Below are 17,273 nucleotides of genomic sequence, written 5' to 3'. Positions count from 1 at the left end.
AAGTTCAAGACACAGAGGCATAATAATGCAATAACCTGATCACTGACAGGAGGGGACTCCCTCTCTGCTCTATGTGGGGGCCTCAGAAGGTTCTTCCTCCCTCCTCAGAGGGAATTCCTCCTGTGGGGAATGTGGTCATGCTCACCAGCAACTGACTGACAAAGTGTTTCCTGCATACTCACCACACAGATGCAGCAAAGAACTCAGATCTTAAATCTCACACAGGAAATTAATGGTCAACAGCCCTGGCCCTCTTTCCACACCTAAAGGTTTAAAAGTGTGAGGCACAAACAGGTGACAATTGACAACAGGTCAGAACCTCTGAAGATGTTCCTGCTCCTGAGCATCCTGGTGGCTGTCCTGCCAGTCAGCACTGAAGGAGGTAAGCAACCATTCCCCTCCCTAGAGTCTTGTGTGTGTCACACGGACACTTCCATAGTGTCCCAGTCAGGCTCTGTCTATGGTCTGCTCCTCACTCAGTTCATCTAAGAAGTTTGCTGAGCCCCAGCCTAGCAGTGGTTAAATGGGCTCTGAAATCAAAACAAACTACTTGTAATGTCACATAGTAAGACAGATCTTCACCAACTAACAGAGAGGAATTACAAAACTATCATAGGACCCCAGAGGAAGGACAGAATTGAAAATGAAGGCTGCAGTTCTGATTGGCCAAACCTAAGAGTGGGCAGCTTTATCCCTTGCCTGACATGTGGATTGGGACCTAAACAACTTGACTTGTCTATGTTCTTCTGAGCCATACAGGTCTGACATGACAGCCCCCCACAATCTAACAGGGCCAGCTAAGTGTGGCTACATCATTGCTCTCAAGGTTGTTGGAAACAGGTTGACATGGGATCTCCCAATCTCACTATGATCCCTACAACTCTGTGTTCTTCCTTCTAAGTAATAAGGCTACTTCAATGCCTTAGGAAGACAATCCCATGCTGAGGTTCAGACTATATTAGGAACTCCACTCTCAACTACTGGCATAGAACAATTGAGGGATTTTCATGGTTTGTACAAGAGTCTTGTTGTTTCTGAGTAGTGTCCTTGCTATGTATCATGAATCAGAATAGAGAAAAGGAAGACAGAGTTTTCTATCCCAATAGTACTTCATGCTAACCTCAGGCACAGCCCAGTGCCTAAGTGAGCAGGACTCCAGGGGAAGCAACTGTTTCTGGTTGATGTATTCTAGGTCTTCTGGAGAATGTATGCTGAATTCTTCCTATATGAGTACATGTGGTTTAAATGACATAGGGGGAAAAACTTGGTTCTATCATTCATACAAGAAGAAATTAAAAACTTGGGAAAAAGTAACATCATACTACAAGCCCTGCATGATCATTCACAAAATCAGAGACATTTACCTGGTGTGTGACAGACACTACCAAAGGCCCCCTTCTTCATGTCAAATCCACATACTCTCCTTGACTTTATTCCAGAGACCAGGTTTGTTGCACAGTTTCCATGAGCACAGAGATTCAGAACAAATTTTCTCTTTCAGGAGAAATAATGTGGGGTACAGTGGCCAAACCCCACTCCCATCCCTACATGGCATTCTTAAAGATTTATAGAATCGAATCAGGTAAATATCAATGTGGTGGTTTCCTGGTGGAAAAAGACATCGTAATGACAGCAGCTCACTGTAGAGGAAGGTAAGGAGAAGCAAGAGTGTCTTTGTTGCCTGGGACTGACCAATAAGAGCAAATCCAGTCTGTCCTTCAAAATTGAAATAAGATGAGATCAAACTCCCTTTACCCAATTTGACCTAAACTGATTGTGGGACAGGGGACCTGATGCTGTCAGTGAAGGATCTGATTGGCTGGAGATGCTTCTGAATACCTAACACACAACCTTCCTCATAAATTTCTTGCTATTTGACTCAGTCAAGCTCTGCCTTAGGCTGAGCCCTCCACCTGCATTTCAGAGAATGATATATTGTTCCCATGTTGTACTTAATCCATTTTGTTTTCAAAGCAATACAAGTGTAATCTTGGGTGCTCATGATATCAAGAAACTGAACAACACCCAGATCATCCCTGTTATTAAAAGCATCAGCCACGAGGACTATAATAATGTAACACATGCCAATGACATCATGCTACTGAAGGTACCATATTTCTGATTATTTTGGAGCACTCCACAGATTACTAGTTTATCACTCCAATCCTCTCTCTGGGACCATAGACCAGGGCAATAGATTGGGTCATGGAGGCATTGTATTTTTGGAATATATAGCCAACCTCATCTATGCTTTAAGCGTACTGAGGTGCCAGACTTAAATCTATTTCTTCATCATCCTTACCAGCTGGAACGCAAAGCTCAACTCAATAAAGCTGTGAAGACCATTGCCCTTCCAAAGAGCCAGGATTGGGTGAAACCTAAGCAGGTGTGCACAGTAGCAGGCTGGGGAGACCTGGCCAATTGTACTCTGCCTAACAAACTTCAGGAAGTCAAGCTAGAAGTCCAAGAAAGTGATGTGTGCCAAAAACTGTCCCAAAGCTACGACAACACCACTCAGCTCTGTGTGGGAAACCCCAAGGAGAAAAAGGCTACTGGTAAGGTAAGGACATGGCCATCTTCAAATGTTTTCCAGGGACAGAGATACAATGCAAACACAGTCAAAGCTTCTCCCTCTGTGCAACTGCTGCTAGTCTAGAGTTTATGGAGGGATCAACCCAAAGGGATCCACCATTTTCCCTCAGCCAAATATGTCCTTTCACCATGGGAAAATAGGAAAGTTAGAGTCTACTGAGACTGAAGAAAGACACATCAGGCCCAGACACTCTAGGTAGAGAGTCACAGAGTTCATTGACCTCGATCCCATCTTGGACCCAGGTCAATGATGGCAGTTAGCCTTTCCATCTGAAAACCCAGGCCCTAGTGGGAACAGAGAAGATTAGAGAGAAAATGAGTCCGCAACAGGGGATGATATTTACTAAGACTTGCCATTTTTCTGTCCACAGGGAGATTCTGGAGGACCCTTTGTGTGTAATGGTGTGGCCCAGGGCATTGTCAGTCATCAACTTTGTACCAAGAAACCTCCACGGGTTTTCACCAGAATCTCAAGCTTTATACCTTGGATTAAGAAAACAATGAAACTCCTTCAACAACCATAGAAGACAAGCCCTGTGCCTGGGACAGTGTCCAACATCCTGGGATACAGCTATCTGAAACTTAATAAAGAGATCTGTCTGCATAAAAGAGCTGGCATTCAGATGGTATGGCTGTCTATAAAGGGTGAATGGGAACAAAGGAACCAAGATACCTACCCCAGTAGGGCCTTGAGTATTAAATATTTCCTATATATCCCATTTGATTTCATTAAAATATTCATGGTTAACAAAAGAAAAATGTTTAAAGGCATCAATTGATACTACCCACAATGAAAATGGAGAGCCCAGAAGAAAGTGACCATAGGGCATCCTTGTTAAGTTAATTCAGGAATATAGTTGATCCCTGGTCTGCTGTAGAATAATCCTTTTGACACCATGAAGATGTGTTGCTTTCATTGTTAATAAAGAGATGACTGACCAATAGGTAGGAAGGAAGAGGTTAGCCAGGAGAGCAAAACCAAGAGGATGCTGGGAATAAGTCTCGGGAGTCACCAGGAGATTCAGAGGAAGCAGGAGATAAATATGCCATGATGATGAAATGGTACTGCTGCATGGTAGAGGCTAGATAAGAAATATGGTTTAATTTAAGATGTAATAGCTGGTTAGTAATAAACCTAAGCAATCAACCAAGCATTCATAATTAAAAATAAGCTTCTGTGTAGTTATTTGGGAGCTGGCTGATGGGACAGTGCTGACTGACAATACAGGAAACCCCTCCTGCAAATGAAGACCAAAGTCTGGTCACAGATGTCCACATAAAACCTGAGAAAGCTTAAGAAAAAGTTTACAAACACACAGAAATGGAGCCAAACATGACACCCTAGTTTCACAGTCTCATTCCAACCACACTGAGACGAATATCCTGACAGCTCCCTGCAAGATGGGGCAGCTGACAGCAACCATGAGTTAACACCACACACTATACTGAGTGTTCCGGTGGTGGCTGAGAGAGCAGTGTAAGATTTGTCTCATGCCATCAAAGAATACTACAAATGCGCAATAAAGATAAATCCAGACCAAAGAAACCTCTAAACAGGTTACAGTGTGTTTGAAAATGTACATAGGCTTACAAAGGAAAGGAAAAAGAACATAGGCAGTTATAGAATAAAAAATAATACAGTACTTTAAAAAGGAGTAAAGTAATATATAAAGAAAAGGCTACATGAAGATGGAAAACACATAGTGAGTCTGGATCCTTATGTTTTGTATTGTCTTTAAGTATTTTGATTGCTAATGAATGAGCAATAGCTCCTAAGTCACATTGGATTATGAAGGCCACTGCGTTAAACCAACCTATATAATTTTAAAATGTCTTGACTTCAAAATGGAAGTCAATGTTGTGTTGCTTTGGGAAGAGGTTGTGATTTTGGTCGCACAGAATACAAAAGGCTTCGGATTTGTTCAAGGTTACAGATAATCAGGTTTGATCAAGAAAGACTCCTTGAAAATCCTGGCTACAAATATAAAGAAATAAACCTAGTAAAACTACAAGATACATGACCTATATTTTACCTACTTAAACATAAAACAACAAAATCACCCTTCAATAACTTGTGTACAACATACAGTCTATACTTGTATTAATGCAGATATGTATATTACCTTTAAAAGTTTATGTATTTTCAGTACAAGGGGCAAAGACACAAACAAAAATGAATGGCCCAACACATCATTGCAGAGCACCTCTGTTACAGTTTACTCAGCATTCTGCATCCAGAACAGCTTCAAGGCTGCTGGCTGAGATGGTCCAGCCTCACAGACTACTCCAGTCAAGACTCTTATCCTGATATTCTCAAGGTTCCCCCAAAGATGTGGGAACTCCAAGGCAGCAGGACGCCATCTAGCGAAAACAACACCCACATGGATTATGGATGTTTGTATTTGTTTAGGAAGGTTGTTACTGGTCATGGTCAAGAAAATAGCACTCAAAGGACATTAGACTCGGAGATCTCTTTCTGAAAAGAAAAAGGGGGGATATAGGAATGATAGGAAAATGGGGTAAATTATTGAATCCACTTTTAAAGTCAAAAAGCAACTACTAATTTTAAATATTTTACATTGGTACAGATTTTGGTTTATTGATACCAATTTAAAATTATTTTTCTTATACTGTATTTATGTTTCTACTTTTGCTTGGAGTATTATGCTTATGCAGCTCATTTAAAAATGTAATGTATACACAGAAACAGCTGATCTGAAAAGAGGGAGCTCAAGGACCTCAGACTGAGAGCTCAGGAACCAGCATAGGACCAAATGAAGCCCCCTGACTGTGTCAGTTAGGAGGTCTGGACAGTCTATTCGGCCTCTGGTAGCAGAACAGAATTTATCCCTAGTATATGAATGGACTTTGGGTCTCATTCCCCATAGAGGGACACTCTCTCAGACTACACACATGGGGGAGGACCTAGGCCCTGATCCAAATAGTGTGACACACTTTGGTGATCCCCCATGGAGGCCTTCCTCTCTGGGGAACAGAAGAGGGATAGGATGGGGGGTTGGTGGGAGAAAGAGAGGATGGGAGAGAGGGGGAACTGGGAATGATATATAAAATTAGATTGCTTCTAATTTAAATTTAAAAAGAAAAGTAAAAATGTAATGTATAATTAAGAAATACAGGTTGCTAGTTAGTCATCTATAATGATTAAACTTGTACTCATATTAGGTGTCTATCAAGGACATAAACAGATGCATTTAGATAAATAGATGGGCTTTTAACACTTCAAGACCTACAGAATATGACATTTAAGGTGTTAATAACCTAAAGCTTCTCATGACAGGGAGACATATCTGTCTGCTCCCCAAAGCACCAATTTACTTCAAAAGAAGATGATGGACATCAAAGAACCTCCAAGTGGAGTTTGCTTTCTTTTTGGCAAAATGTAGCCATTTGGGGAAAAAAAAACTGCCTTTGCTTCAACTTCTGATAGTATGATGCCCAAACTGGACCAGAAGAATTCAGAACAAAACCACTATTTAAATTTTCAAGACAAGGCAGGACAGTCCTTCAAAATTCCCTGTTTCACAAAAATATCTCTCAGATAAACTGGACCTGTAGGTCAAAGTTGAATGACCCAGTGCTGCAGAGGAATTTTGGATGACTGTCCAGGCAGCCAGATGCCCTGTTATTAGATAATATTACACCATATTGTGGTCTTTGATGGAGTTAAAGACTAAATAATTAGACTCAAAGTTTTCCAAAGATATGATAAAAGACAAATTAGATATAAAACTTAAGACTAGCAAAGATAAGATAGGTAATAGATAATAGAATATTTTCTCTAATTTTGCCAAATGCAAATAGACTGGATATTATAACTGTTATTTTAATTGATTACTGTTTTGCAAATATATAGAGAGTAAAATTATATATATATATATACATATATACAATTATACTATGTTAAAGCTAAAAACTTTCCTTTAAATATACAAAAAGAGGAAATGCTGTGGAATAATTATTTTGTACGCTGGTAAGATGTGCTGCTTTCATTTTTAACAAAGAACTGACTGACCTCCAGTGATGTAGGAAGAGGTTAGGCAAGAGAGTCAAACTGAAAGAATGATGGAAAGAAGGACAAAGTCATGGGAGTCACCAGAAGATATAGAGGAAGCAGGAGATGAACATGCCATGTAGACAAAAGGGACCACCATGTGGTAAAGCATAGAAAAGCCATATGGGTTAATTTAAGATATAAGTGCCAGTCAGTAACAAGCTTAAGCCATCAGCTGATAACTTATAATTAATAACAAGCCTCTGCTTGGTTACTGGGCCACTAAAAATGGCAGGAGTAGAGCAAAATGGATATACAGAAACCCCAGCTACAAGCTGGGCGTTGGTGGAACATGCCTTTAATCCCAGCACTTGGAAGGCAGAGGCAGGCGGATCTCTGTGAGTTCAAGGCCAGCTTGGTATCCAGAGAGATTGCCAGGATAGGCCCCAAAGCTATATGGAGAAACCCTGTCATGAAAACGCCACCCCCAAAAAAGAAAAGAAAAAAGAAACCCCAGCTACAATGGTCTTCACTCTTAGATAATGCTCCTCCAATTAAATATTTCCATGATGCTTTCTCTGCTAGAATATGTATGTGGAGAGAATGTCTCTTGTGAAACCAACTGACCTATTCCTTCTCCTTCCACTGACTAGAAACCTACATCCCTGGGGATTTCAGACATCCATACACCACAGAGAGTAGTAATATTGTTACCTGTTTCTACAAGATTCCTGTGTTGGTGTGACTCTTTAATTGGATGAATATTAAAGGTGGGTCATTTGTCATCTCTGAACCAAAAAACTCCCCGAAAAGATTCTCAGCATCAATCTAACAGTGTCTGTGAGGTTCTTTACAGCACTCTTTGCACTAAAGAGCATCAGTTCACAAAGAATCTTTGCCCTCTTCTCTCCCATCTCTGGAAGCAAAGGAGAAAGTGCTACTATGCAATCTGATAGTCCTTACTGTAGGACATCTGTCATAGTCACCATCCTTTCAGTGCCACTCTGATCTTCCCCCACAACAAACTCTCACTAAGCAGTTCTTTGTCTGCTGTCTTCATGTGCTTGGAAGTCCATTCATTTCCCAAGATCCTCTGTTGCGGGAGTTTACCTTCAGTTGGGACCTCCTATCACAACCTCAATCTGAGTTAGCTGGTCAGGTAAAAGAAAACTAAATCAGTGAGGAAGGCTCCAATCCTCAGACACAATGAGCAGCTCAATAGACACTCCAGGCTTTGAGTGTGGTTCCTGGAAGCAAAGCAACAAATATCTCAACTCCATGTACCTTTTTCTTACAGCAGTGGCTTCTATACAAAAGAGGCAGAAAAAAATACCCAAGCAGCACAGGAATATCACCTTAACTCTGCAAGAATACAGGCTTTTCTCAGATGAATCTGACAACGTCTATTTCCACTACAAAACAAAATAGCTTCTCATGTTTGGGGGGTTTTGTTTTGTTTTTTTGTTTGGGTGTTTGGTTGGTTGGTTGGTTGGTTGGTTGGTTGGTTGGTTGGTTGGTTGGTTTTTCAAGACAGGGTTTTCCTGTATTGTTTTGGAGCCTATCCTGGAACTCGCTCTATAGGCCAGGCTGGCCTCAAACTCACAGAGATTCGCCTGTTGGCCTCCCAAGTGCTGGGATTAAAGGCGTGCACCACCAACGCACAGCTGCTTCTCATGTTTTTCTTCCAAAACATTCAAAACTGTGGTAACCCAGACCCCTGTGGTCTGTCATAAGCTGCTGAGAAGAACATAAAATCAAACTCCCTCCTGGGAGATTCCTCCTAGTGGTCCAGATCGTAAAGAAGAATTTAAGAAGGATTTTCTGTCATCAACTCACCACCTCCCAAGCTCTCACTCTAGTTTTTACACGGTCCCGTTTTCTAGGACACAACATAGTCCTGGCTTATCTAATAGGGTCTGGTTGGTAAACAAAGTAACAACCATGTTTAAAGCATGAGGTAGCATCATACTCCACATGCTGGTGTTTGTACAACAGGCTTTCACAGATCAGCAGAGACGCAAATCAAGGCAGACGAGGGAAGCACCAGGACAGCATTATCATCCATGTTCAGTGTTTCCATACAGAGAGATGAAAAATGTCTAGGAAGAGTGTTATTGAGAGCTGTACCAGGCTGTTGTGGGTCTACAGGACACCATTGCTCTCTACTAGTGAAACAACTAAAACTATCAAACTTTTGTTTCCTATATTTTGAAAGGATGGCATTTTTTTTATTTTGAACAAACTGTGAGAATATAAGAAGACCAAATCTTTAATGGAAGAAGAAGTTGCCTAGAGAAGGTGGGTGACACCATGGGCTGTTCAGATAAAGTATTGATGAGTCGCCTCTTCCCCTGGAGCTTTCAGCTTTTCAGCCCCAGGAAGAAGGCTCCAACTGTGGCTGACATCACAGCCCAGCAGTGCCCAGGTCTACATTGCTATCTGTGATCATAGCACAGAAACAGAAGTTGTGGGAAACAGGGACCCAGAGGCATTATCCACAGAGAGGTCCGGGCAGGAAAGGTGAGGATGAGTGCAGACACAAGTGGAAAGGGCTTGCATGGCCTAGACACTTGTCTGAGGTTCTCCTACTTAGAGTCCACTGACCTCATGGCAGCACCTCGGTGATTTATTTTGTCCCATTAAATATGACAATTGTTTATGGATTACTTTCATGCCTGATCTGGGACCATTTGTCATTGCCTTCTGAGCCCGCCATCACTAACATACATTGTATATATACACTATTGCATTTCAATATGACCCGTTTTCTCATTGCCCTCTGGGCCTATCACTCACATACACACACTACCCCATTAAAAGGCAGGACCTGTTTGTTTCCCCTCTTTCTACTCTGAAAGTCTTAAGGGAATTACACATTCATCAGTCAAATACTCAAACCAGCAAACAAACTTTATTCCCCAAATAATGTCCAATTCTGTGCACATATTGTCCGTCCCTTGGACAGAACAGCAGTGACCTCTGACAAATGCCACAGGGAGCACTAGGAACACTCACAGTATGCCTACTTGACAATGTAAACTGGTCCAAGAAGCTCTGAGATAATGGGACTCCAACCAAGTGAGAGGCAGAAGACCAGCCAAAGAGCCTGTCCCAATCTCTCGAAAGTCGTTTAACTACCAGGAAAATGTGATGGCACTATCAAGATGTAAGAAATCAGAAGTGAGCATTGTGACAGAGCAGGACCAGATGCATCTAAATGATAATCAGCTGCGGCAGGAGTAACTTGATAATCGAGCATCTCTCACTTTCTAGGTGTTCACACTCATGGACTTTGTTTTAACAGAATATGGTACCAGAGAGACATTGAATACTTATTCCTTCATTACTGAATGTGTTCAGCATTGGCCAGTTGAAGGGGAGGGGACGTAAATTAACAGAGGAACAAAACAAAAATAATCCCTTCCACATCCCCTGGGAGGGAAATGAAGATGAGGATATGTCTGACTACTCCAGCTGTGCTGTGAAAGATGCAAAGTCAGCTGGGGACTACATGCAGCTGACACCAGAGGTCTCCCTGACTATACTAAATGACAAGATTGCCCAGAAAAGTGCAATCAAATGTCAGCTGGACTCTGGAGTTCTGAGAGGAAATGCACTTGGGTTTCACATTCAAAAGCACCTGCAGATACAAACTGCAGGAGGGACGGGAGACAGAGAAGCTGCTTTCTCAGGGGAGACAGAGAGACAGAAACTGGTTCCTCAGCAGATGCCAAGAAGTGAGCAGAAGCAGAGCTTTGCTTATGTCATCTTCTTCCCTGTGAGGGTGGAACAAGAACTAGAGCAGACCCGCTGCAGGAAGAGCACAGCTCAGATTCTGCTCTTCATCTCTCCTTTCCTGACAATAACTACTTTGCTGTTGAGATGATTTAAACATGTGAGATGTCTTTATAGGCTCCATGGGGTCCCGAGTATTTGTCTGTCAAATCCTTTCTATAAAGCTCCCCTATTCTGTCATTTCCTCCTGACAGGGTCATCAACATCACACTGGCACTTCATCCGAAATCTTTACTCTTACCCACATCCCCCAGTAGTGTCCAGACCTTCCATATGTTAATAGATGGCCCAGCTTTTTTCTAGGGTATTGTCTTAGAGAGGCACTTTTGAAACTACAACAAAAGTCTTCATGCTCTTGAAAAAATAGAAATAACTTTCTCATAGAGAGTAATAGAGGATGTAGAGATTATGTCTCAAGGACATAATTACCTGATCACAAACTCAAAACACAGAGGCATCATTCTGCAATAACCTGATCACTGACAGGAGGGGACTCCCTCTCTGCTCTATGTGGAAGGACTCTGGAGGCTCTTCTTCCCTCCAAGGAGGCCAACATTCCTGTGGGGAATGGGGTCATGCTCACCAGCAACTGACTGACAAGATGCTTCCTGCACACTCACCACACAGATGCAGCAAGAACTCAGATCTTAAATCTCACACAGGAAATTTATGGTCAACGGTCCTGGCCCTCTTTCCACACCTAAAGGTTTAAAAGTGTGAGGCACAAACAGGTGACAATTGACAACAGGTCAGAACCTCTGAAGATGTTCCTGCTCCTGAGCCTCCTGGTGGCTGTCCTGCCAGTCAGCACTGAAGGAGGTAAGCAGCCATTCCCCTCCCTAGAGTCTTGTGTGTGTCACACTGACACTTCCATAGTGTCCCAGTCAGGCTCTAAGGTCTGCACCTCACTCAGTTTATCTGAGAAGTTTGCTGAGCCCCAGCCTAGTGCTGGTTAAATGGATTCTGAAATCAAAACAAACTACTTGTAATGGCACTTAGTAAGACAGATCTTCCCCATCTAACAGAAAGAAATTACAAAACTATCGTAGGACCCTAGAGGAAAGATAGAGTTGAAAATGAAGTTTTTATTTTCTGGAAGTTTATTTGGCCAAACCTAAGAGTGAGAAGCTCTATCCCATGCCTAACATGTGGATTGAGACTAGAAGAATTGTCTATTCCTGTCTCCAGGCTTCACTTTTACCTTGTCTCTGTTCTTCTGAGCCATACAGATCTGCCATGACAGCTCCCCACAATCTAACAGAGCCAACTAAGTGTGGCTTCATCCCTTCTCCACAGTTTGATGGTAACAGGTTAACATAGGACCCTTAACCCATCTCCCCATTTCACTATGATCCCTACAACTCTATGTAGGGATCTTCCTTCTAAGAGCTAAGGCTATTTCCATGCCTTAAGAAGACAATCCCATGCTGAGGTTCAGACTGCATTAGGAAACTCCTCTCCAACCTACTGTCATAGCACATTTGAGAGATTTTCATGGTTTGTACAACAGTCTTGTTGTTTCTGAGTGGTGTCCTTGCTATGTATCATGAATCAGAATAGAGAAAAGGAAGACAGTGTTTTCTATCCCAATAGTGCTTCATGCTAACTTCAGCCCAGTGCCTAAGTGAGCAAGACTCTAGGTGAAGCGACTGTTGCTGGTTGGATATATTCTAGGTCTTCTGGACAATGTATGCTGAATTTTTCCTATATGGGTACATGTGGTTTAAGTGAGTCAGGGAAAAACTTTGTTCTAACATTAGTCCAAGAAGAAATTAAAAACTAGGGAATAAATGACATCATGCTTCAAGCCCTGTGGGATCACCCACAGAAGCCAGAGACATTTACCTGGTGTGTGACAGACACTACCAAAGACTTTCTTCTTCATCCATGTCAAATCCACATACTCTCCTGACATGAATATGTCCCTTATTTCAGCGACCACGTTTGTTGCACAGTTTCCATGAGCACAGAGGTTCAGAACAAATTTTCTCTTTTAGGAGAAATAATGTGGGGTACAGAGGCCAAACCCCACTCCCATCCCTACATGGCATTCATAAGGTATTACGATATCAAATCAAACCTAAAACGATGTGGTGGTTTCCTGGTGGAAAAAGATGTCGTAATAACAGCAGCTCAGTGTGGTGGAAGGTAAGGAGAAGCAACAGGGTCTTTGTGTCCTGGGACTGAACAGTAACAACAGATGCAGGCAGCGCTTAAAAATAGAACAAGGGCGAAGATCAACCTCCCTTTTCCCTATTTGACCTAAACTGATTGTGGGACAGGGAACCCAATGCTGTCAGTGAAGGATCTGATTGGCTAGAGATGCTTCTGAAGCCCTAAGACACAACCTTCCTCATGAATTTCTTGCTATTTGACTCAGCCAAGCTCTGCCTTGGGCTGAGCCTTCCACCTGCATTTCAGAGAAGGATATATTGCTCCCATGTTGTACTTAATCCATTTTGTTTTCAAAGGAATATAAGTGTAACTTTGGGTGTTCACAATATCAAGGAACTGAAAAACACCCAGCCCATCCCTGTTCTTAAAGTCATCCGCCACGAGGACTATAATAGTGAAAAAATGGTCAATGACATCATGCTACTGAAGGTACCATTTTCCTGATTATTTTGGAGCACTCCACAGATTACTATTGTATCAGTCCAATCCTCTCTCTGGGTGACTGGTTTATGGTCCCAGGGCAATAGATTGGGTCTTTGGGAGCTTTGTATTTGTGGAATATACAGTCAACACCATCTGTGGTTTAAGCTTACTGAGGTGACAGAACAGAATCTTCTTTTTCCTTCTTACCAGCTGAAACACAAAGCTCAACTCAATAAAGCTGTGAAGACCATTGCCCTTCCAAAGAGCCAGGAATGGGTGAAACCTAAGCAGGTGTGCACAGTGGCAGGCTGGGGAAAACTGGCCGGCTGTACTCTGCCTGACAAACTTCAGGAAGTGAAGCTAGAAGTCCAAGAAAGTGATGTGTGCCGAAAAATGTACAAAAGCTACGACAACTCCACCCAGCTCTGTGTGGGAAACCCCAAGGAGAAGAAGGCTACTGCTGATGTAAGGACATGGCCATCTTCAAATGTTTTCCAGGGACAGAGCTATAATGTAGACACAGCCAGGCCTTCTCCCACTGTGCAACTGCTGCTAGTCTAGAGTTTATGGAGGGATCAACCCACAGGGATCCACCATTTTCCCTCAGCCAAATATGTCCTTTAACCATGGGAAAATAGGAGAGCTAGAGTCTACTGAGACTGAAGAAAGACACATCAGGCCCAGACACTCTAGGTAGAGAGTCACAGAGTTCATTGACCTCCATCCCATCTTGGACCCAGGTCAATGGTGGCAGTTAGCCTTTCCATCTGAAAACCCAGGCCCTAGTGGGAACAGAGAAGAACAGGGAGAAAATGAGTCTGGCAAGAGGTGATGATATTTACTAAGACTTGCCATTTTTCTGTCCACAGGGAGATTTTGGGGGACCATTTGTGTGTAATGGTGTGGCCCAGGGCATTGTTAGCCAACACCATTGCACTGGAGACCTTCCTGAAGTATTCACCAGAATCTCAAGCTTTATACCATGGATTCAGAAAAAAATGAAACTCCTTCAACAACCCTAGAAGACAAATGTCCAACATTCTGGGGTACAGCTATCTGAATATTAATAAAGAGATCTGTCTTCATAAAAGAGCTGTTCCCTTTTGCAAATGCATAGCTAAAATATTATGTGCACCAGCTTCCCTTCTCCCTCCCCTTGTCTCATGCTCACTGTCTTCCGATACTTCTCATTAAGCCTGCGCATCTTACCTATGCATGGACCCCATCCTATCAACACACACATAGGCCTGTACTGTCAGTCCTGGAGAGCACTGCCTTACTCTGAGAAGAAAGCCATCTTCCTTTCCAAATTCTTCCTCAAATTAAACAGACTACCAAAGGATGGAGAGTTCAAAAGCCCTCCCCTCTCACTCTACCCATTCCTCTAAGGAATTTCTATGGTCCTAGGAAGTCCACTGTTCTCTGAGGCCCCTCCCAGGTCTCCTGGTCCAGTGCCCCAAGGTTTCTCTACCCAGCTATCATCTCACCTTAGAACTGTATCCACCTCTGTTTACCTTGATCAAAGGGACTCAGGAGATTGCACGTGACGGCTCCATCACCTGGATCAGGAACTTTAGAATAGGATCAATTCTTGTGTGCTTAGACCTGTAGAATCAGGCCAGCTCAGTTTGTGCCCCTCATCATAAATAGCAGTGTGATACCTTCTTTGTTGTACAGTTTCTCACATGGACTCCAGGCTTATTGGACATCCTCATTGCCAAGCAGTTTCCTAACATCCCTATAAACCTGAGGCGCTCCACACAACTCTTCAACTCTCTCTCTCTCTCTCTCTCTCTCTCTCTCTCTCTCTCTCTCTCTCTCTCTCTCTCTCTCTCATTTATATCCATGAGTTTAGTTCTGTGACTCATGAGATTAACAAAATCCAGCTGTGTAACTGTGGGTTTGGATCTATCTGTTGGAGTCTGGTAGGCTCAGCAGTGGATATACAACTCAAAACAGTGCTTACCTCCTCTCCCAGAATCTATCAATAGCCAATAGTTCAGAGGCGAAGAGTGGGGCCCTGCAAGCCCCTCCCTGTTCCTTGACTGATTGTTGATAGGGCTGGTTTTTTGTGGGCCCAGTGCTGGTAACTGCAGTAGGTGTGAACTGATGGCTGCAATAATAGTATCAAGTCTAGAGAAAGGAATTATGCAACCCTTCACCCTACCTTACAGATCTTCCATACTTCCCACGCCCTCTTCCATAATGTTCACTAAGCCTTAGAGGGGGTGGTATCAGCGACTTGACTAGGGTGGACTCACGACCATAACTTACTTGTGCATCTTGGGCAGCAATGATTCTTTGCATTCACCGTGATTCACGGTGTCTCTGATTAGGGCTGGAGGCCACTTTTGTCAATGAGGGAAAGCATACGTTTTTGGAAGTTAGTTTGCTCCTGTGTCAGTTCAATAAACCTTCAGAAATGCACTCCCCACATGGACCCACTGCCTCCCCTGTAGGTTACTAGCCAGGCTTACAGCAGCAGGCATGGGTCTCATGCGGCCCATGCTGTGGGTTTTGATCTGATCAGAAAGCAGCTGGTTACTCTCAAAACAGTGAAGCTGCTCTTACACAGGTGGGCACACCTGGATTTTCATGGGGCTTCTTTATACTTTCTTTATCACAGTTAATTCTTCCCTCCAACCCAAACCTCCAGCTCCCAACCCCTACCTCTCTTCAAACCTAAACCTTTCTACTTCAATATTCTCCTTCCTTTAGTCCTATTCTTTACGATTCCTCCTCCTTTAAGGTAAATTCTCCCCTCCCTTATTTATTTCAGGTTTTCCTGGCTTCTACAGTTACTCCATGTTAGATACACAAAGCCAAACATCCATAGAGCTAGGCTCCTCATATGAGGAAGAAAGTGTAGCTTTGTTATTTGAGGCTTGGGTAGCTCAATCAGAAAAAAAAATCCCATTCCGTCCAGTTTCCTGAAAATTTCATGGTTTTTATGTGTACCACATCCTTATTGTCTATTTTCAGTTCATGGGCAGCTAGACTGCTTCCATCCCTAATTATTGTAAATATGGCAGCCATGAACGTGGATGTACAGATACCCATGCCAGAGGCTATAGACTCCTCTGGATAATTGCCCAGGAGAGATTTAGGTGGATCATATGGTAGTTTTATTTGTAGTTAGTGGGTTATTTTTTTTTTTTTGAGAAATCCTCAGGCTGATTTCCATCATGGCAGCACCTAGTTTACACACCAAAGAGGAATGTAAAGAGTCACCTCTCCCCCACATCCACACAGGCTTTTTCTGTTGATATTCTTGATGGTGGCCATTCTACCTGACTGAGATGAATCCCAAAGTGACTTTATACTTGATTTCCCTAGTAGCTAATGATGTTGAAGATATTCTAAAGTATTTCTTACTGGCCATTTATATTTCTGCTTTTTAGAGTTTTTTGTTTAGTTCTGTTTTAGGTTATTTTTAATTGTTCTTTACTTTTGAGAATTTCATACATGTATACAGTATAATCATATGTATTCTCCATATCCCTGATTTAACTCTCAGCAGATACTCCTTGACAAGGTCCCTCCCAACTTCATGACATAGAAGACAGAAAAGAACTCCAGGCCAAAGGCATGGGTAATATTCTAAATTAAATCATAGAAGAAAGTTTCCCAGATACAAGGAAAGAGATACTCATCCAAATAAAAGAGGCCCACAGAACAACAAATAGGCAGTCCTAGGAGAGAAATTCTCCAGGACTTATTACAGTCAAAATATTAAAAACATAGGCATTGAAAGTTGCAAGACAGAAGAGCCAAGTCACATACACAGGCACTTATATCAATCTATTATCTAATCACTTGATAAATACGTTTAAAGGCAGCTTGTTTCTTATAACCTGCTAAGTCTCAGTAGTGATGCCCATATGTGGAGCTATGCACCAAAACCTGGAAAACCCCTCAGTAGCCATCAGTGATTATTCCTGCCCTGAAACCATCCACTGTCTATAGCTCCTTGGAGGTCACCTACCCCATCTCAGCCACAGAAAGCCACCTTAATAGTTATCAGTGATGGGAATGGGGTTAATCAAGATACAGAGTTCTCTGCCATCTTGTTCAGCCTGGTCCCTCCAGCTCTGGTGAGTTCTCCCACCCTGGCAGGATCCTGGTGTGCCATGGCCCACCTCTGTTCTTACCACATTGCTACCCTGATCCCACTGATTTTCCACCAGAAATCTAAGCCCACCACCAGTTTCATATCACATTGCTCCTCTACTTGTATGAGTTTTCCCATCCCATTGAGAACCCAGCCTGCCCCATC

General features: G+C 42.6%; 2 protein-coding genes across 2 annotated transcripts; both read left to right on the top strand.

Annotated features, from left to right (window-relative positions):
• Positions 1 to 327: 327 nt before the first annotated feature.
• Positions 328 to 3,201, top strand: LOC100755174 (granzyme-like protein 2). The gene is made up of 5 exons (XM_027390056.2): positions 328 to 382; positions 1,502 to 1,652; positions 1,975 to 2,107; positions 2,306 to 2,560; positions 2,964 to 3,201. The coding sequence occupies exons 1-5, from the start codon at positions 328 to 330 to the stop codon at positions 3,114 to 3,116; spliced, it is 747 nt and encodes a 248-aa protein (XP_027245857.1). The 3' UTR covers positions 3,117 to 3,201.
• Positions 3,202 to 11,037: 7,836 nt separating this feature from the next.
• On the top strand, positions 11,038 to 14,065 carry LOC100755462 (mast cell protease 8-like). The gene is made up of 5 exons (XM_027390057.2): positions 11,038 to 11,218; positions 12,397 to 12,547; positions 12,871 to 13,003; positions 13,208 to 13,462; positions 13,867 to 14,065. Exons 1-5 carry the CDS (start codon positions 11,164 to 11,166, stop codon positions 14,017 to 14,019), a joined length of 747 nt encoding a protein of 248 aa, XP_027245858.1. The 5' UTR covers positions 11,038 to 11,163; the 3' UTR covers positions 14,020 to 14,065.
• The last annotated feature ends 3,208 nt before the right edge of the window (positions 14,066 to 17,273 follow it).

Source organism: Cricetulus griseus (assembly GCF_003668045.3).
Source record: "Cricetulus griseus strain 17A/GY chromosome 1 unlocalized genomic scaffold, alternate assembly CriGri-PICRH-1.0 chr1_1, whole genome shotgun sequence".
NCBI classification, from domain to species: Eukaryota; Metazoa; Chordata; class Mammalia; order Rodentia; family Cricetidae; genus Cricetulus; species Cricetulus griseus.
Note: the sequence above shows the minus strand (reverse complement) of the source record. Positions and strands in the feature narration are given on the sequence as shown.

Coding starts and splice junctions, on each gene's coding strand:
- LOC100755174 (XM_027390056.2), top strand. CDS start 328: ATGTTCCTGCTCCTGAGCATCCTGGTGGCTGTCCTGCCAGTCAGCACT. Junction 383..1,501: donor GCCAGTCAGCACTGAAGGAG/GTAAGCAACCAT, acceptor TTTCTCTTTCAG/GAGAAATAATGTGGGGTACA. Junction 2,108..2,305: donor ATGACATCATGCTACTGAAG/GTACCATATTTC, acceptor CATCCTTACCAG/CTGGAACGCAAAGCTCAACT.
- LOC100755462 (XM_027390057.2), top strand. CDS start 11,164: ATGTTCCTGCTCCTGAGCCTCCTGGTGGCTGTCCTGCCAGTCAGCACT. Junction 11,219..12,396: donor GCCAGTCAGCACTGAAGGAG/GTAAGCAGCCAT, acceptor TTTCTCTTTTAG/GAGAAATAATGTGGGGTACA. Junction 12,548..12,870: donor GCAGCTCAGTGTGGTGGAAG/GTAAGGAGAAGC, acceptor TTGTTTTCAAAG/GAATATAAGTGTAACTTTGG.